The 21,731-nt window shown below is 42.6% G+C and overlaps 1 protein-coding gene across 1 annotated transcript in view; it reads left to right on the top strand.

Moving 5' to 3' along the window:
• The window catches only part of SLC23A3 (solute carrier family 23 member 3), an 87,233-nt gene that overhangs the window by 25,492 nt on the left and 40,010 nt on the right, over nt 1–21,731 (top strand). Inside the window, exons 3-5 of the mRNA XM_089683561.1 lie at nt 5,371–5,465; nt 17,988–18,061; nt 20,711–20,892. Of these exons, the coding sequence (XP_089539687.1) occupies nt 5,371–5,465; nt 17,988–18,061; nt 20,711–20,892 (351 nt within the window). The remainder of the gene's footprint in view (nt 1–5,370; nt 5,466–17,987; nt 18,062–20,710; nt 20,893–21,731) is intronic.

Genomic DNA, 21,731 nt, shown 5'->3' with positions numbered 1-21,731 from the left:
TAGATCTGCTCGATTATGCAGTTGCCCTGCAGTTTTTGCAGCTGCATCTGCCATAGCATTGCCTTTTGTGACTGGGTCTTTGGCATTAGTATGTGCCCGCACTTTAATGACCGCTATCCTTCTTGGAAGTTGGAGTGCAGCAAGCAAATCCTGGATCAAAGAATGATGGGATATTGACTTGCCATCAGCCGTAGTAAAACCACGGCGTTGCCAAATACGGCCAAAATCATGTACAACCCCAAAGACATATTTAGAATCTGTGTATATGTTAACATCTCTATCTTGATAAAGAGTGCAAGCTCGTGTTAGGGCCACTAATTCAGCTGCTTGTGCACTGGGGTAGGGGATGGAACCTGTTTCAATAATAAGAGGTGGTTCTACTACTGCATAGCCTATGATGTATGTAGCATCACTAGGGCGTGTACAAGATCCATCGACAAACACATCAGGGGCTCCAGGAATCGGAGTCTCCAACATATCTAGTCGCGGAGAAGTGTCAGCTTGGATAACATCCAGGCAATTGTGTTCCTCCTGCAATTCTAGTGACCTTGTGTTGTGAAGATTAAGCAGGGAGGACAATAAAAGAGATGGTCCTGATGTAGATGGGCTGTATTTAACTGTGAGATTATTGGTGGATGTCAAAATTACTTCACATCCCGCCAGGCGTTGTGCTGACATGTGTTGAGTGTTAATGTTTTTCAGTACATGTAGGACATGATGAGATGTGTGTAATATCAATGGGTTTCCCAAAACTATGATAGATGCCATTTCCACAGCTAAGGCACACACAGACAAAGCTTGGAGACACCCCGGCATGCCCTGGACCGGGATGGGCATTGTTTTTGATAAATATGCTACCGGCCTCATGGCACCTCCGTGCTCTTGAGCTAGTACTGCAGCCATGGTTTTACATGCAGATTGACAATACAAATGAAAAGATTTAGTATAATCCGGTAACCCTAATGCGGGAGACGAGACCAGTGCTGTCTTCAAATATTCAAATGCCTGCACCAATGGCAGCGTCCATTCAGTACGGTCTGGCTGATCTTTCAGTGTCACTTGGCGTAATACATTGTCATAATAAGCACAGTCAGGAATCCACTGTCTACAATAGTTTACCATACCTAAGAAGGATTGCATCTGAACCTTAGTTTCTGGTTTTGGTTGTTGACATATTGCTGCCACTCTCCTTGGGCTCAGCCCCCTCTGGCCCTCAGACAATACAAATCCTAGGTACTCAACTTGTGGTGCCACAAACTGCATCTTTTTGCGAGAGACTTTCTGTCCCTGATCAGCCAGAAACCGTAACAATGATAATGAATCAGCCTGACGCCTTCTCGCTCACAGAACTAATCAGTAAATCATCCACGTATTGGATAAGTACTGAACCATGGGTGGGTACCCAGTCATTGAGCATGGATCTACTGGCCATGGTATATGCTACCAGCGAGTAGCCCTGAGAGAGATGGGTCCAGGTTAGCCTCTCCCCTTGAAAACAAAAAGTAAACAATACCTGTGTCTCCGGGTCAACTGGGACACTAAAAAATGCATTAGACAGATCAATTACTGTAAAATGTGTGGCGTTGGCAGGTATAGCATTTACCAAAGTTGTTATATCTGGGACCACAGGGGCAATAGGAATGACCAGATCGTTAATCGCCCTGAGATCTTGTACTAATCTCCACTCACCATTGGGCTTTTTTACCGGATTAATGGGAGTATTGTAGGGGGATACTACCAGCTTCAGTATTCCCCTCTGTTTAAAATCCTCCACAATAGGTTTAAGTCCGTCTATTTTTTCTTTGGACAGTGGGTATTGTTTATGATAAACAGGGTTCCTGGTTTTAAGGGTGGCTTTATACGGTGTGCAGTCAATGAGGCCTGCATCCGTTGTGTTCTTAGTCCATAGGTTTTCAGGGAGCTTATTTAAATCATGATCCATAGCTGGACAGATTAAGAAAGGTGTGTCCAATAGCATACCTTCCTCCGTGATAGACATCACGACTTTAAGGTCAGCTAACAAATCACGGCCCAATAGGGACACAGGACAATGCGGGAGCACATGAAATTTATGATACCAGACCTGTCCATCTTTTGCTTGTACCGGGAGGGGAGGTGTAATGCAAGTAGGGATTTCCTTGGATTAGGGCATCTCTGTACTATAGCATCCAGCTCCTTGGGATCTATTGCCTTTAAAATCAGCTGCTCCCCAATCATCATGAATGGAAAGGCTGAATTCATCATATCTAGCTCAGCTGTCTCATCTTTAACTTCCCCCTTGTTACTTTCTGCTGACCTAAGAATTCTATCACTCTTTTCTACCTTCTTTATCTTCCTCTTTACTTTCCCTTTACCCCTCTCAGTATCCCTTTGACTAACACTCCCAGTTTCCCCATCTGAGCTAGATTCTTCTGACTCCCCTGTATTTATCTGGGAAGTAGCAATAAGAACCTCTTCATCTTCATCTACTTGTTTTACCTGTGGGAGTGCTGGGTATAGTGTGGCTGCATGTGGAGCTGTAGGGGCAGGACGTGCCTCGCTGTGTTTGTATGGCGGTGGTGGTGTGAAATCATTTGCTACAATTAGAGTCTTATAGCCTGGTGCATACTTCAACCAATTCTTACCCCCTTCATACATATAATTCTTGTCCCAATCTGGATTTCCAGTCCCCCAGATACCTACCTAAGGCTGTTCATGCTAACACATTCCTCTAATCATATCCATACACATAGTGTCATTTCCCCCTTCACAAGGAAAACTAGCTCCACCCAGTCTTTTTGACCATCCCACTAAATTATCCACCCAGGGATTAACATAATAAATATCATAAGGAGATACCCTTGCTACATATTCTTTACAAGTTTCATTTAAGGTAGATGTGTTCTTTCCCCTCAGCTTTCTAGTTCTTCTAAACAACTTAATCAACTTTTGATGCGGCACATGATGAGGTCCTTCCTCCTTACCTGAGGAATTACCCATAGCAGTAAATTAGTAAACTAACAAACAAGACGAAAAAACAACAATAACACACTTTTTACAAATAATACAAAGTGCTGTGCCAGGTGTGTCCTGGTATTATTCCCCGAGCCGAGAATCCCTTAGTCTCGCTCCTAAAACTCCAACCACCAAATTTCCCTGAAGTTCAGAATAATTACCTCGGTAAAGAAAGCATTAAAAAATAAAACTCTCACTTACCTTGGCAATTATCCCACTTTCTGACACCACTGAAAGTAGGTAGGTGGTCTTTTTCCGTTTCCTTGGGGGCCCCCTCAAGATACCAACGGTCACACCTGGACACAGCTACGAGATCTCGGAAAGTGAATGCACTCAAATCACCTCAGTTGCGATTGCAAACACTTCAGTTTTATTGGCATAACATCAGGGTTATTATACTGTAGTCTTTAGGCAAACACACCCTCAGACTTTCCAATCAAATACATGTACATTATTTTACCTTAACTCAACAATTATTTGTATGAGGTTTGCATTTTCACTCTTCTGCTTTATCTATCATACCATATCTCCTCTAAAGCCCAGACCATGGCTGTAATCTGACCTAACACCCAATTTGTGGTTAAAACTTTTCAGAAGTGAGAGTAAACCTTATCTGCTTTTTTGTACGGTTTGCAAAAACACTCATTTCTACATGAAGCTGAGATAGACAGTTTTGTTAGTGTGCACACATCTCATATATATATATTAAACTAGCATCTTGTATTAGTGTATACAAAATGGATTCAGCTATATTCCATTTAATCCTTTCAGTTATCAAACTGTCCACATCTCTGGAATCCAGAAACACTTGGCAGCTATGGGGCTGAACTGAATGGGGGGGGGGGGGGGGGTGGACAATAGTCTCAGAAAATGAAGTAGCTATTAACACCCAGCTTTACTATGATGTATAACAAACTGATAAGGAAAATGGTGTAGCGCTGTGTATACTGTGATATACTTAAAATAAATGGTGAAAATCAATAAAAGATGTGAATAAAAGTAACTTGGTTCAATTACTGGTGTGCCACTGTATGTGATTAATAAAAAAGATGTGAATAAAACAACTTAATTCAAAAATATATGAAGTATGGAGTGTAGCATGATTCAAACAAATAGAAAAAAAATGTGAATGCATAAATGTGACATGGAGACACTTAAAGTGAAATCAACAGTGACCAAATCATACACCGTGACAATAGCCATATTAAATTATATATCGCAAAGTCCCAAAGATGAATGAAAAGTGCTGGACTTCAAATCTTCAACCATATATAATTTGCGTGCTCAAAGCTTGTGCCAGTTTATCCGTCACCATCTGGCGTGCGCGCCCACCTCAAATATTTGACCCTCAAGGAGTCAGAGATCATAATGTATCACCGGATGATCCCAGGCAGGATGGATCTCTCCCTCTGGCTGGACACAGGGTCAGCTCCCACCAGAGGCGGACTGACCATTTGGAAACTCGGGCACTGTACGAGGGCCCGGGGTCAGTAGGGGGCCCCATGAGATGCCCCTGGTACCTTTATCATAGGCTTTTTTGAGTTTGGGCAAGGACACAGGGGCCCCATGATCCCCTATTTCCCGGGGGCCCCATGAGTTGTCAGTCTGCCCCTGGCTCCACCGTAATCAGTCACTAAATGGTCAAACACCTTTAAGGGAATCTTCAATGGCTCATATGAAAGAAGTCAAAGAGAGAACTTCCATAGTGTAGTATTTTTTAATTTATTAAGGAAATCCACAATGCAAAAAGGCTACTCACACTTTAAAACAGGGTCACAGACCCATCAGGCATGTCCTGTGTAATCCCACAGTTAAGGTATACATTCATGGAGTCCAAAGATGGCGACTGCCGTCCGTGCGTAATGATGTCACCACTCTCTAGTCCGATGCGTTGCGTCACGCTACCACCAGGGGCGGACTGACAACTCATGGGGCCCCCGGGCAATAGGGGATCATGGGGCCCCTGTGTCCTTGCCCAAACTCAAAAAAGCCTATGAAAAAGGTACCAGGGGCATCTCATGGGGCCTCCTACTGACCCTGCGCCCTCGGGCAGTGCCCGAGTTTCCAAATGGTCAGTCCACCCCTGGCTACCACGTGACTTTTTCAGGGATGAACTGTTGCCTTTTGAGCTTCAACCACCTTCTGGGACCTGATATTTGTATGCATTGAAGTAATATTTCCATTACTTTTATAGTATATAGAACCTCTATATTTTGGGTTAATAGCTGAAATGCTCTTTTTCCTCCTGTGGGTCATGCTCATCCATACTAATAGCTACGTGTAATATTATGACTATGGTATGTACATCAATGAACATGGAAAGATTACATTTCATTGTAGAAGTTTGTTCTCACACATTCTTTTTTTGTTATCCAGGCTGCCCTTGGTGCAATCTCCAACATTCGAGGTGCTTATCCCGGCTGTAATCCTAAACAGCCACTCTGCTCCAAACAGAACTAATATTGGGGTTGGTGAGTCCCAAAACTAGCACATCACTAGACAGTACTGACTGTACAAATATTCTTAAAGTGAAACTTTAGTCAGAAAATGAAGTCCTGCTAGATCACTTTGGACTGGCCCCTTTTACAGGTATAGCTATGTTAAATATTAAAAAGAAGTACCTATGCTGTTTAAAAGATGGTAATACACCGTCTCACCCTGCTCTGCACATGTGTAGTTGCTCTTTTTTTTTTTTTGGCACTGTGCTGAATTTGTAGAGGCCGATCTGCTCACAGCCCAGGGGCAGACCGACAACGCATGGGGCCCCCCAGCAATAGGGGATCATGGGGCCCCTGTGTCCTTGGCCAAACTCAAAAAAGCCTATGAAAAAGGTACCAGGGGCATCTCATGGGGCCCCCTACTGACCCTGGGCCCTCGGGCAGTGCCCGAGTTTCCAAATGGTCAGTCCGCCCCTGTGACAGCCTACAGATTTACTGCTGCTCATGGGCTCTGGGCATCATCAAAAGAAGAATCAGGAACAATGCTGGAGGCAATTTATAGCACACACTTATTTTGGTAAAAAAATTGTCAATGTGGAATGTATGTTTCTTGCTAAAGAACATAATTTTTTTTCATCAAATTGTTATGGGTAAAGTTCCACTTTAAAGTGGCAGAGCCGCGGCTCCATGTGTGAATGGACACACGGAGCAGCGGGTGCCCCCTTAGCAAGCTGCTTGCTGTGGGGGCACCCGACAGGAGGGAGGGGCCAGGTGAGCCTGTGGGGGACCCAAGAAGAGGAGGATCCAGACTGCTCTGTGCAAAGTCACTGCACACAGCAGGTAAGTATAGCCGTGTTTGTTATTTTTTCTTGGGAAAAAATAACCCTTTAGAATCACTTTAAGATTCTCAAACTAAATATGCTGTAACCCATTTTCCAGAAAGAGATAAAACCTTATTTTATTTCAGTTATACAATGCATTATTTGTTAGATCAACAGGAAGTAATAATGAAATTCCAGGTATGGCAGATTTCTCATAGTTACATTGGCCCAGCTTAGGCCAATGTGAGTACAAAGGTGCCCACAGGGATACACCGCCATGTTGCACCTCAGATTGTCCAGGAGCTCAGTGATGCCCTGGTCCAGATCTGGGAGGAAATCCCCCAGGACACCATCTGTGGTCTCATTAGGAGCCTCCCCTGACGTTGTCAGGCATGCATACAAGCACATGGGGGCCACACAAACTACTGAGGACCATTCTGAGTGGCTGCAATGACATTTCAGCAAAATGGACTCGCCTGCTGCATCATCTTTTCACTTTGATTTTCGGGGTGTCTTTGAATTCCGCCCTCTGTAGGTCGATCATTTTCATTTCCATCAAACGATGGGACATCCTTACCTTCCTCACACATTACCCCGTCCATGTCAGTATAAAGATCCAGCAGGAGATTCTTCCCCGTTGAGATCTGATGGGTTTTCAAAGTGTTCCTTTCATTTTTCGAACAGTGTATATATACACTATATTGCCAAGTATTGTCCCCGCCCTCGAAATCATTGGATTCAGGTGTTCCAATCACCTCCATGGCCACAGGTGTATAAAATCAAGCATTCAAAACTATAAATATACCACGGAATATAAAGGCGGGGTAACCTAATAGTGAGCTCAAAGAATGCACCTTTTAATGGTGTGGGTGAAAACCAAAAAATAATATATAGTAAAAAGAGTAGTAGTTGGCAAAAGCAAACTACCAAAGTAGGTAATGAACACCAAAGCAATGTAGCTCATATGTAAAATCACATATTTTTATTAATCCCATGTAAAGAAAAAGAGTAATTTCCGTGGATAGTGACACATACAATCACTGAATACACATTAAAAACAATGACAGAAAAGCAATCCAGATTGCAACATTTGTGACGGGAATCACTTTGGGTGGGGGGCCTATGGAACCCAGCTCACTTTTGAGAGGTGGGGAGACCCCTGTCTAAGCTCCCCATATCCCTATTATGTGTAAGTCACCCTGTGCCTGTTAGGGGTACAGGGTGATCTGTCCTAATATTGGGGTGGGGGGTTGTTGATTGTTTAATGCCATGTGGTTGCAGATCTTTGTTCTATTGTGTGTCTTGCTTGGGAGCAAACTATTATGGGATGTATGTGTTTGTGTATTGGCTTGGTGGGGGGTGTTTCCAGCAGCCCTGCCTCCTGATGGGACTGTCTGTTGGTGTGTCTCTTGTTACTAAAGGTAGATTGCCCCGCCCTGTGTCATTATGCAGGGAGGGGGGTTGTTCCCTTGAATGTATATATCTTGTATCTGTGTTAAAATAAAGGAGTCTATTTCCTGGTTTACTTCAAGACTGGTGGTGTCTAGTCTTGTATGGTCTGCAGTGGTGTCTGTGGTCGGTGTTCGGACGGGAAAGAGGTATAATAACGGACGTACCCAAGCGCAGACTGGGTCAGTTCCATTACAACATTAATATATTTTAGTGGAATTCACTGAAAATTGGTTAGAGATAATTAACAGCGCTGTTATGTTACATATGATACCATATTTTACCATGTAAATCATGGCTTTATATAATTGACATATTGACTATACTTGTTAAATGTTGGTAATAGACCAAAAAATATGGCTGGACATGGATCTAGATGTATATGGACTTCAGATGCCTGGGAACTGCAATGATTAAAATGCAGATAGAAAAAATTTATGTCCGTTTGTAGAATGCAAAAGAAAGATTCTATGGAATTATACAGTGTTGAAAGATTCATACTGTCCCATGTTCCTTCATAGCTTGAATACTGTGTGGTTTAAATCTTGAAATATCCTGAAAATATATGGATATCTTTATCCCCTTAGGGTATTCCTCCAAATAGACATCATGGTAAATGAAAAGTACAGCTGAGATGTAATTGCATGACTTCAGGTGAGGTGTGTAATAGCAAGTAACGATGATTTGTAGTACATTGCAATCACCACCGTCGTAATAGCCGAGAGCCAAGCTGTTTCCAAGAAGTTGAATTCTCAGTGTGCTGTAACTTAGCTGTCATGTAGTAGATATAAGATGAATATCCCACACAGTCCCCATCAGGGGCGGACTGACAACTCATGGGGCCCCCGGGCAATAAGCCTATGAAAAAGGTACCAGAGACATCTCATAGGGCCCCCTACTGACCCCGGGCCCTCGGGCAGTGCCCGAGTTTCCAAATGGTCAGTCCGCCCCTGGACCCCATCTGTCCTTTCAGCCCCAAATCCAATCGCTGTCCAAATCTTGTAGACTTCACCTCCGCAACATCTCCAAGATACGCCCGTTCCTAACCTCGGAAGCCTCTAAGCAACTTATTCACTCCCTGGTTATCTCTCGCCTTGACTATTGTAACTCCCTCCTCATTGGCCGACCTCATCGCAGGCTATCCCCTCTTCAGTCTATCATGAATGCTGCTGCCAGACTCATCCACCTTACCAACCATTCTGTATCTGCCACCCCTCTCTGCCAATCCCTCCACTGGCCTCCACTCAGTATCCTCCACCCCTCTCTGCCAATCCCTCCACTGGCCTCCACTGTGTCCTCCACCCCTCTCTGCCAATCCCTCCACTGCCCTCCACTCAGTGTCCTCCATCCCTCTCTGCCAATCCCTCCACTGGCTTCCACTCCGTGTCCTCCACCCCTCTCTGCCAATCCCTCCACTGACTTCCCATTGCCCAACGGATACAATTCAAAACATTAACAATAACATATAAAGCCATTTATAACTCTGCCCCAAATTACATCACCAATCTTGTCTCCAAATATCACCCAAACTGTCCTCTCTGCTCCTCGCACGACCTCCTGCTCTCTAGCTCCCTTGTCTCCTCCTCCCATGCTCGTCTCCAGGACATCTCCAGAGCTTCCCCCATCTTCTGGAATTCTCTACCCCAATTTATCAGACTATCGCCTACTCTGCTCACTTTTAGGCGATCTCTGAAAACCTATCTCTTCAGGGAAGCCTATCCTGCCCTCAGCTGATAATGGAATCTTCTACTCCTCCTACCAGTCTATCCCCCACAGTTACTACCTTTTGTACCACTAGCCCCTCCCTCCTAGATTGTAAGCTCCCAGGATCAGGGCCCTCCTATCCCTCTTGTATTGAACTGTATTGTTGCTGTATTGTCTCCCGTTATATTGTAAAGCGCTGAGCAAACTGTTGGCGCCATATAAATCCTGTATAATAATAATAATATAAATCCTTTATAATAATAATATATAAATCCTGTATAATAATAATATAAATCCTGTATAATAATAATAATAATATAAATCCTATATAATAATAATAATAATAATAATATAAATCCTGTATAATAATAATAATATAAATCCTGTATAATAATAATAATAATAATAATAATAATATAAATCCTATATAATAATAATAATAATAATATAAATCCTGTATAATAATAATAATAATAATATAAATCCTATATAATAATAATAATATAAATCCTGTATAATAATATAAATCCTATATAATAATAATAATATAAATCCTGTATAATAATAATAATAATCAGGGTGATGGTCAGACCTCATATTGTAGATTGCTTGTCGTGCAGAGTTCCCGCTGCATCGGAAGGCATATCAAGTGGCGCAGTGTCTGTAGCTGCTCTCACCAGTTTGTGATATCAACCACGTGAGACATTGCTTCCGGGTGTGATGACATCAGTACATTACATTGATGCGTTTCATCCGCCAATCAGTGCAGACTTCTTCAGAATAGGGAGGAGACATTGATGGCTGCTTAAATACCCTATATTCTAATTGGGAATAATATACAGCACCCCCCTAGTGACTAAAATCCATCATAACTCATTCAAAAGAATTACAATTGTCAGTATATCAGTAATGGTAAATAATTCACCAATGGCAAAATATTTTAACATGGCAAACATTCAGAATTAATTGATCTCAATTCAGAAATACCTTAAAATTGAGCATAACCTCCCTGGCGGTATTCCCGAGTGTAGCTCGGGGTGAAGTTTCAGTACCAAAAGCGGTAACCCCGAGCTACACTCGGGAATACACTGCAGCGTTGCTCCGGGATTCCCTGCAGTGCTTACCTTGTCCTTCGCTCCCACGATGTGTCCCCTGCAGTGTCCCCGGCCATCTCCTCCGGCCGATGCCGGCATCCGGCTTCTGTGTTCAGGTCCCTGCGAGCGTCGGGACGTATGGGGGCCAAAACGGCGGCAAATTTAAACATTTTTTTAAACTGTCATTTTCTTAGAAATGAATTTGACATAGTAAAACATTCCTGTATCAAACCATTTCACATACATTTTGTCCCGAGTGCTTTGTCCTGTGCCCTGCCTGCATTTTGACTGTTCTTTCTGCCTGGAAATTGAGAAACGTCCATGGCGTCCAAAAAGTGTCCCTTTAGGTCAAAAGCGGTTTTAGACCGGCTAGAGAACAGCGATAGTAAATCAGAACCACTTGCAGAATTAAGTGATAATGATTCGTGGGGGAAATTCCTCATCAGACACTGAAAACGATTCTGCGACTTTGCTCAGTGATGTGCGAACTTGGCGCTATATTTCACATTTCAGTGTTTTTGGTTTGATTATATTATTGAATTACATTTATTATTATTATATTATTATTTTTATGATTATTTATTAAATTATAATTTATGATTTTGTGTTTCAAGTTTTATCCTACCCGGAATGTTTAATAGACTCTTGTTCGGACAGATTTCAGTGAGTTATTCCTAAAAATTACAGGCCTACAATAAAATAAAAACATATTTCCATGCAAAAAAATGTACCGCTTTGAGCACAGAAATATGGACATAATCAGACCGCTAGGGAGGTTAATATTCAAGCCTTTAGGAACCAAAGTTTCAAGAGTGTATATCCAGAATTTCTCTCTCTGTAACAATAATTTATCAAAGTCATCCCTTCTTGGGGAGATATTAAGAGCAAAGATTCCTTTTACCTTTAGATCATCAATTTGTCCATTGTGGATTTCTTTAAAATGTTGAGCTAGGGGATTTTCCCTTCCATTATCTTTGGGTTTTTGTGTAGATCTGATATCTCTCAGATGTTCACCTATACGGATTCTCAATTGACGTTTAGTTTTTCCTATATAGAGTTTTTTACATGGACATTCAATCATATATATAACCTTAGAGCTAGAGCAACTAATAAAATTGTGAATATTACAGAGTTTAGTTCTCCCAGAATTTAGAAAGTTCTTAATTTTATCCACATGGGGCAAATTTGGCAGTGTCCACATGGATACATATCAGACAATGTAGGTTGTCCAGTTAGCCAATTATTTGATATTGGTTTTCTATATTCTGATCTTACTAGTATATCATTTAGATTAGCTGCTCTACGTGCCACTAAAGAAGGTTTTTTTCCCACTATATTTGCATAAATAGAATTGGCTGTCAATATATGCCAATGTTTTTGCATTGTATTTTTTACTTCTTGCCATTGCTGCCCATATTTAGTAATGAACCAGATAGGCCCTTTAAATTTTGGAGTCTGTTCTTGGACCCTTGTATCCAGTAATGTCTCTTTGAGCTTGTGATGCTCTTCCCTTTGCTTTCCTTAGTGTTTTATGAGAATATTCCATCTCTGAAACGCTTATACATGGAAGTAGCTTCATGTTGAAATTGTGTTGTATTTGAACAGTTTCTCCTAATTTGGAGAAACTGTCCAATGGGGATACCTTGTTTTAAGGTTTTTGGGTTGATGACTTGTAGCATGCAATAAAGAATTTGCTGCTGTTTCTTTCCTAAAAGTTTTTGTAGTTAATTGGTCTCGTTCCTTTGTTATCATTAAGTCAAGAAAAGGAATCTCAACCTGACTATAGTTAAACGTCAAGTGAATATTTCTATCATTTAAATTTAATTTGTTAATAAATTCCTTCAGTTGGTTCTCCGAACCTTTCCATACATCATCAATAAATCTTAGCCATTGTAAGACATGATTGATGTATCCTGGCATTTGGTAAACAATTTGTTTTTCCAGAGGCCCAAATGTAAACACACAGATGCTGGTGCCCAAGGGGCTCCCATAGAAGTTCCTCTAATTTGTTGGTAGTTTATACCCATGAATTGGAAACAGTTATGGTTTAGCACAAATCCTAACAGCTCAATGATAAATTCATTTTGTGTTTCCATCAGTGGTGTATTTAAGTTTTGTGCTGCCCTAGGCAACACCAAAATTGGCCCCCCAACATTCCGTCCCGCAGAAAGAGCCTGACACCAATCAACACCACCCCCCCCCGCAAAAAGAGCCTGTCATTGACCAAACTGACCCCTGCCCCCCATCCAAGAGAGCTTTCCAGTACCATCGCCCCCTCCGTCAAGAGAGAAGACACTCACCTTCACCTTCTCATCCCCGGGAATGAGAGTCGGGCTCTGCATACCCCGTCAACCAGCCCAGAACCTCTCTCAGATCCCAGCTGGTTCCCATGCCGTGTGTGTCCCTTCTTCCTCCGGGCGGGCAATGCTGCCCCCCTGAAAAATGCCGCCCTTGCTTTGTAGTAAATACACCCCTGATTGTAGTGGGATACCGCATTTATTCCCCATTTATGTGGGATAGAAGTGTATAAATATTCCACGTTGTCAAGGTCCTACCTTTCCTCAGAGATTGTGTTGCTCCATGTGCTGGCATCCATCTTAAGTTCCTGCAAAGCATGGTGGGAGTCTTTATGCTTTCAGGACTCTGTGGCTCCTTCTCCAAAAGGGTGTGGCTGATCACATTTAAGCCTGCTGTCTGCAGTTGCTCTTTGCATTCGTGTCCTGTATGTTCCTTTGCAGCAAGCTCTTGTTCTGTTCTCGTTGCTCTCCTGGTAACCGACTCGGCTTGGACAAGACTATTCTCTGCTTTATCCCATTACCTGACCTCCCGTTGCTGAACCCGGCCCGTGACCTGAGTATTCTTGTCTACCGTCTTGTACTGTTTGCTCCGTTGTTATCAACCCGGCCTGTCCGACCACGCTCTACGTTTTCCATCTGGCTCCCACCAGCTGTACGCCATTGGCGGCAGTCGTTACCGCAGCTGGGGTAACCCGGGGACCGCGACCTGGTCTCAGGCTGCATCAAGTCCATCCCCACCATCAGGGGCCCTGGTGAAAGGCAGCCTGGTGCTTAGACTCCGCGCCCTGCGCGCCCCTAGCATTGGGCCTGCCTGCCCATTCCACCGCTCCTGCCCTGACACACGTCCACTCCTACTAAAAGGGTTCCTTCTGGTACTGGTATATTTCTAATTTTTGATAATACATCTCTAGTGTCCTGAATATAAGAAGGTAATTTCATTACCATATCTTTATTAAGTCTTCTACATACTTACCACTTTTTTCCACGGTCCATTTACTGCTGACACTATGGGGTTTATGTACTAAAGCTGGAGAGTGCAAAATCAGACTCACTTCTGCATAGAAACCAATCAGCTTCCAGGTTTCATTGCCAAAGCTTCATTGAACAAGCTGAGGTTAGAAGCTGATTGGTTTCTATGCAGAAGGGAGTCTGATTTTGGACTCTCCAGCTTTAGTAAATAAACCCCTATGGGTCTGCCTGGTGGTTTCAAAGGATTTTTATAATGGTATAATAAGAAGGAAGATTATATATTTCTGTTGTCAAAAGATCAAATTCTGATTTCGTTAATAAAGTTTCCTCATAAGCATAAAAGATTTTATCATTCAAAATCTCAATTATTCTTTCAAAGGGATTTCCTGACAATTTCATATAGGTATTGGTGTCGTTAAGTTGTCTTTTGACCTCATCTTCATAATCCTTACTATTTAATAGCACCACATTACCTCCTTTATCACTTCTTTTAATTACTATATTCGTGGCATTTTTTAGCTCAAATAAGGCCTTTTGTTCTTCCTTAGTTAGATTATCAGGGACGTTTTTATTCCATTTTATTTTCTTAAGGTCAGTATGTACTAGTTCCAAAAAGAGACTAGTCCATTTATTATCATTAATATTGGGCATTTTGTGAGATTTTATCCATAATCTGGATTTCCCTTTCCATTTATCAGTCTCAATACCAAAGGAATCATTTTCATTTGTCATTCTCTTCTAGTAGATCAATGAGGGTCTGAAGATTTTGTTCATCTTGTTCTTGATTATCATTTTTTTGTGGTTCAGGCAGGGTCGGACTGACAACTCATGGGGCCCCCAGGCCATAGGGGATGATGGGGCCCCTGTGTCCTTGCCCAAACTCAAAAAAGCCTATGAAAATGGTACCAGGGGCATCTCATGGGGCCCCCTACTGACCCCGGGCCCTCGGGCAGTGCCCGAGTTTCCAAACGGTCAGTCCACCCCTGGGTTCAGGTAAATCATGAGTCATTCGTAATAAAACATTTCTTAAAAATAGATTTATATCTTTATAGACCTCAAATTCATTCATTGTTTCTGCTGAAGAGAAAGACAGACCTTTTTCCAATAGTTTTTTATGGTTAGGATTGAGTTGAAATTCAGATAAATTGATCACTTTTAGATCCTTGGTTTCCTCAATATTAAAGTTGTCAGGACTCCGTGAGTCTTCTGACTTCAGGTCCGACCTGTTGTGTTGGTTTTTATTATAGTTGGTTTTCCTCCATTCTCTTTGTTTCTTGGAGTTCCTTGAATATTTTGTTCTTGTCTTATCCCTTGTTCTGGGTTCCCATTGGATATGTCTAAAAAATTAACAGATCTTTTGTTATTATGAATATTGTCCTCCTCACTATCAGATGATTGTGGGCCCTTTTTATTAGGAGTATAACGTCTATTTCTAGATCTGCTTCTTCCTCTATTATTGGTAAGATCAAAAATTTCCCCCTTACTCCAATCTTCCAAGTCCCTTTTGAATTTTTGTTGTTTTGTGGAATGTAGATTTTTTTGTACCTTTTCAATTTATTTTTTTAAAAGATCATTGCGTTTATTGAATTCTGTTCCAATCACCTCCATGGCCACAGGTGTATAAAATCATCACCTAGGCATGCAGACTGCTTCTACAAACATTGGTGAAAGAATGGGTCGCTCTCAGGCAGGAGCTCAGTGACTCCAAGCGTGGTCCCGTGATAGGTGGTCACCTGTGTAATAAGTCCATCCGTGACATTTCCTGGCTACTAAATATTCCACGCTCAACTGTTAGTGGGATTATACCAAAGTGGAAGCAACTGGGAACAACAGCAACTCATAAGTAAAATTATAGAGCGGGGTCAGAGCATGCTGAAGCGCACAGTGCACAGAAGTCACAAACTGTCTGCAGAGTCAATAGCTAAAGACCTCCAAACTTCATGTAGCCTTCAGCCAGAAGAAAGAACTTCATGGAATGGGTTTCCATGGCCGAGCAGCGGTATCCAAGCCTTACATCATCAAGTGCAATACAAAGCGTCGGATGCAGTGGTGTAAAGCACGCCGCCACTGGACTTTAGAGCAGTGGAGACGTGTTCTCTGGAGTGACCAATCATGCTTCTCTGTCTGGCAATCCGATGGACGTGTCTGGGTTTGGCGGTGGCCAGGAGAACGGTACTTGCCTGACTGCATTGTGCCAAGTGTAAAGTTTGGTGGAGGGGGGATTATAGCGTGGGGTTGTTTTTCAGGGGTTAGGCTTGGCCCCCTAGTTCCAGTGAAGGGAACTCTTAAGGCGTCAGCATACCAAGACATTTTGGACAATTTCATGCTCCAAACTTTGTGGGAAGAGTTTGGGGATGGCCCCTTCCTGTTCCAACATGACTGCGCATGAGTGCACAAAGCAAGGTCCATAAAGACATGGAGGAGCCAGTTTGGGGTGGAGGAACTTGACTGTCCTGCACAGAGTCCTGACCTCAACCCCATAGAACACCTTTGGGATGAATTACAGTGGAGACTGTGAGCCAGGCCTCCTCCCCCGACATCAGTGCCTGACCTGACAAATGTACTTCTGGAAGATTGGTCAAACCTTCCCATAGACACCCTCCTAAACCTTGTGGACGGCCTTCCCAGAAGAGTTGAAGCTGTTATAGCTGCAAAGGGCGGGGCCAACTCAATATTGAACCCTGCGGACTAAGACTGGGGGGCAACTAAAGTTCATGTGTGTGTAAAGGCAGGCGGCCCAATACTTTTGACAATATACTGTGTCTATATATATATATATATATATATATATATATATACTGTATATCTTAGAAACTAACCACACAAATAAAAAATGAATAGATTAAATAAAAGACCCTAACGGAAAAAAATAAAAACAGCAAAGCTGTGGCACATAGGATAGCAAGCACAAACACTTGCTGCTAATAAAAAAAGTGTCCTAGAAAGGGCAGTTAGGTCTGTGGCACAGAGGGGGACACAAGGGTATGTTGCTCACTACACTGCACAGTACAGCACTGTGTAGTACAGTATAGCCCGGTATAGCACTGTGTAGTACAATATAGTACTGTGTAGTACAATAGAGCACAGTACAGCACTGTTTAGTTCAGTATAGCTCGGTACAGCACTGTGTAGTACAATATAGCCTGGTATAGCACTGTGTAGTACAATAGAGCACAGTATAGCACTGTGTAGTACAATATAGCCCGGTATAGCACTGTGTAGTACAGTATAGAACAGTATAGCACTGTGTAGTACAATATAGCCCGGTATAGCACAGTGTAGTACAATATAGCCCGGTATAGCACTGTGTAGTACAGTATAGCCCGGTATAGCACTGTGTAGTACAGTATAGCCCGGTATAGCACTGTGTAGTACAGTATAGACCGGTATAGCACTGTGTAGTACAGTATAGACCGGTATAGCACTGTGTAGTACAATAGAGCACAGTATAGCACTGTGTAGTACAATAGAGCACAGTATAGCACTGTGTAGTACAGTATAGCCCGGTATAGCACTGTGTCGTACAATATAGAACAGTATAGCACTGTGTAGTACAATTTAGCACAGTATAGCACTGTTTAGTCATTGCCGGTGCTAGACTAGTTTGCACCCTAGGCAAGACCAGTTACTTGCACCCCCCCCCCCCCCCCCCCGAGAAACATTTTAAAAACAGTAGAAAATATCAAATCAACAAAACATGAAATGGCAAAATTTCTTTTAATTTGCAAAAAAAAGTGCCATAAGATGCCTCCAGTAGCAATATTAAAGACACAATCAGTGTCACGGACGGACTGTATCTGTGGCTGGCAGTGGCAGGGTGACAGTTGTAGTGAGTGGAGGATGATGGATGCACTCTGACAGATCCCAGCCTGGAATTCCCTCTGTGTGGTATGAATTTTAAAAGCGGGTTTGCTTTATAGCTTTCTATCAGTAAAAGATTTCTAAAGAGCTTTTTATAGACACAGGAACATGAATAGGACCCCATACTAGTATATACAGAAAGGCTGCAGCTTGATCCTTTGAGTGGAACCATGCCTGGAGCTGATGTTCTGGTTTCATTGTGAGAAATGTGTCCTAGCTGTTCCCTAGAGTAGAAAATCGTAATAGAATTATGGAATTTGCCAGCAGAAAATCAGAACAATTACGGAGAAAAATTTGATTGGCCGCAGTTTTATTTATTTTATTTTCATTAAATTACTTTTTTTAACTCTTTCCATTAAGATTCCCAGGGTCAGAAAAATTGTACAGGAAATGAATGCGGACAGCTGCAGAGTGACATCCAGCCAATCAGGGAGGTCAGTATGACATCGGGAAAGGGGATGTGTGTGTGTCTATTTGCTGCAGGCATTAGAGACATGTTTTCACCCCTCCACTTGGAAAAATGCCTTAGATTTTGGTCCGTTAAATACACAATTGTTACATCTGTTCAGTAAGTGCAAAAAAACAGAAAAAAAATGTATACATATATATACAGGTGAAACTCAAAAAATTAGAATATCGTGCAAAAGTTCATTTATTTCAGTAATGCAACTTAAAAGGTGAAACTAATATATGAGATAGACTCATTACATGCAAAGCAAGATAGTTCAAGCCGTGATTTGTCATCATTGTGATGATTATGGCTTACAGCTCATGAAAACCCCAAATCCACAATCTCAGAAAATGAGAATATTGTGAAAAGGTGGAATATTCTCGGCTCAAAGTGTCCCACTCTAATCAGCTCATTCAGCCATAACACCTGCAAAGGGTTCCTGAGCCTTTAAATGGTCTCTCAGTCTGGTTCAGTAGGAATCACAATCATGGGAAAGACTGCTGACCTGACAGTTGTGCAGAAAACCATCATTGACACCCTCCATAAGGAGGGAAAGCCTCAAAAGGTAATTGCAAAAGAAGTTGGATGTTCCCAAAGTGCTGTATCAAAGCACATTAATAGAAAGTTATGTGGAAGGGAAAAGTGTGGAAGAAAAAGGTGCACAAGCAGCAGGGATGACTGCAGCCTGGAGAGGATTGTCAGGAAAAGGCCATTCAAAAGTGTTGGGGACTTTCACAAGGAGTGGACTGAGGCTGGAGTCAGTGCATCAAGAGCCACCACACACAGACGGATCCTGGACATGGGCTTCAAATGTCGTATTCCTCTTGTCAAGCCGCTCCTGAACAACAAACAACGTCAGAAGCGTCTTACCTGGGCTAAAGAAAAACAGACCTGGTCTGTTGCTCAGTGGTCCAAAGTCCTCTTTTCTGATGAGAGCAACTTTTGCATCTCATTTGGAAACCAAGGACCCCAAGTATGGAGGAAGAATGGAGAGGCACAAGGATCCCGAGTATGGAGGAAGAATGGAGAGGCACAAGGACCCTGAGTATGGAGGAAGAATGGAGAGGTCCAAGGACCCCGAGTATGGAGGAAGAATGGAGAGGCCCAAGGACCCCGAGTATGGAGGAAGAATGGAGAGGCCCAAGCACCCGGAGTATGGAGGAAGAATGGAGAGGTCCAAGGACCCCGAGTATGGAGGAAGAATGGAGAGGCCCAAGGACCCCGAGTATGGAGGAAGAATGGAGAGGCACAAGGACCCCGAGTATGGAGGAAGAATGGAGAGGCCCAAGGACCCCGAGTATAGAGGAAGAATGGAGAGGCACACACTGCAAGATGCTTGAAGTCCAGTGTGAAGTTTCCACAGTCTGTGTTGATTTGGGGAGCCATGTCATCTGCTGGTGTTGGTCCTCTGTGCTTCATTAAGTCCAGGGTCAACGCAGCCGTCTACCAGGAGATTTTGGAGCACTTCATGCTTCCTTCCGCAGATGAGCTTTATGGGGATGCTGACTTCATTTTCCAGCAGGACTTGGCACCGCCCACACTGCCAAAAGCACCAAAACCTGGTTCAATGACTGCGGGATTACTGTGCTTGATTGGCCAGCAAACTCGCCTGACCTGAACCCCATAGAGAATCTATGGGGCATTGCCAAGAGAAAGATGAGAGACATGAGACCAAACAATGCAGAAGAGCTGAAGGCCGCTATTGAAGCATCCTGGTCTTCCATAACACCTCAGCAGTGCCACAGGCTGATAGCTTCCATGCCACGCCGCATTGAGGCAGTAATTGCTGCAAAAGGGGCCCAAACCAAGTACTGAGTACATATGCAGCTTCTACTTTTCATAGGCCCGATATTGTTCTATGTACAATCCTTGTTTTATTGATTGCATGGAATATTCTCATTTTCTGAGATTGTGGATTTGGGGTTTTCATGAGCTGTAAGCCATAATCATCACAATGATGACAAATCACGGCTTGAACTATCTTGCTTTGCATGTAATGAGTCTATCTCATATATTAGTTTCACCTTTTAAGTTACATTACTGAAATAAATGAACTTTTGCATGATATTCTGATTTTTTGAGTTTCATCTGTATATAGATATATATGTATTTATTGAAATATATTGAATATGGCCAAAATTGTAGTATTTCAAATATATGTCAATATATTTGGGAAGAATATTTTTAAAATATATTTTTCTTCCATGTGGGAAGCTCCATGGTTTAACCCCCTCAATACCAGCATAGTATATGATTCAGTGTGATCCAGTGTTGCATGGTAGAGTAATGGTCAGTCAAACTATCACTGCACTGAAAATGTAAAGATGGAGGGGTATTACAGGCTGGTAATCTAGTGTTTAAATGGATAAAACATAGAGAAATGTGCATGTGTTGCAGAAATATATATATTTTTTTGTCTCAACATATTCTTCAATCCATCTCTGCCTTTGGACTTTTAATGGAGATTGATATACACATGGGGTGATCCTACAGACTTGGGGTGCTATCCACCTCTCCATAGAGCAGCCCACTACTCATACTCATCAATGTCCTCTCCATTGCAATCCAGATCTTACTCCGGCCAGTTGGACATTTTGTAATTGTGTAAAATACTTACAATTTCTTTTAACAGGTTTCAGGGGCACTGCTAGTTTCAGGAGTTCTGCAAGTTCTTACAGGAATCTCTGGGCTCTGGGGATGGATTCTGCAGTTTTGTGGTCCAATGGTCATTGCCCCGGCGTTGTCCATCATTGGCCTCTCCTGCTACAAGCCAGCAGCCCAGCTCTGTTCCTTCAACTGGAGCATCTCCATGAGGTAAGCCTAATCCAGTCCTATGATGGTGTATCCAGTCGTTTCTACTGTTTTTATATTTTTACGGAAAAACTTCTCCTCTGGGATTTTAAATGCAGCCGCACAATCTCTGTCATAAAAAAACCCCCACAAATTTTATTTATCCAAAACATAAAAGCATGTACATGTCCATTCCATTCAAGTTTAAAGGGAATTTCACAGTTCAATAAGAAACCCCTGAAAGTTGTGGCAAAAGAGCACTGCACTGCTAATAATTCCCCAACGCGTTTCAATTTGACGAACAATCTTCATCAGGGGGTTACAGGTGTAGTTGTTAACCCCCCTGGCGGTATTCCCGAGTGTAGCTCGGGGTAAAGTTTCAGTACCAGAAGCGGTAACCCCCCCCCGAGCTACACTCGGGAATACACTGAGGCGCTGCTCCGGGATCCCTCAATCACTTACCTTGTCCTGCGCTCCCGCAATGTCCCTCCTGCAGTGTCCCCGGCAATGTAATCCAGCGGATGCCGGCATTTTTCTTCCGGGTTCCATCCCCTGTGAGCGTCGGAACATACGGGGGACGGAATGGCGGGAAATTTGAAAATGACAAAAAGTGACATTCACTAAAATCACTAAAATCACATAGTATAATATTCCTGTATCAAACCATTTCACATACATTTTGTCCCGAGTGCTTTGTCCTGCGCCCTCCCTGCATTTTTACTGTTCTTTCTGCCCGGAAACTGAGAAACGTCCATGGCGTCCAAAAAGCGTCCCTTTAGGTCAAAAGCGGTTTTAGACCGGCTAGAGAACAGCGATAGTAAATCAGAACCACTTGCAGAATTGAGTGATAATGATTCGTGGGG

This window comes from Staurois parvus, unplaced genomic scaffold (assembly GCF_062004578.1).
Source record: "Staurois parvus isolate SC_StPar_1 unplaced genomic scaffold, SC_StPar_1.0 ptg000315l, whole genome shotgun sequence".
In the NCBI taxonomy this organism is placed as follows: domain Eukaryota; kingdom Metazoa; phylum Chordata; class Amphibia; order Anura; family Ranidae; genus Staurois; species Staurois parvus.
The sequence above is the reverse complement of the archived record's forward strand: the minus strand, read 5'-3'. Positions and strand labels throughout refer to the sequence as shown.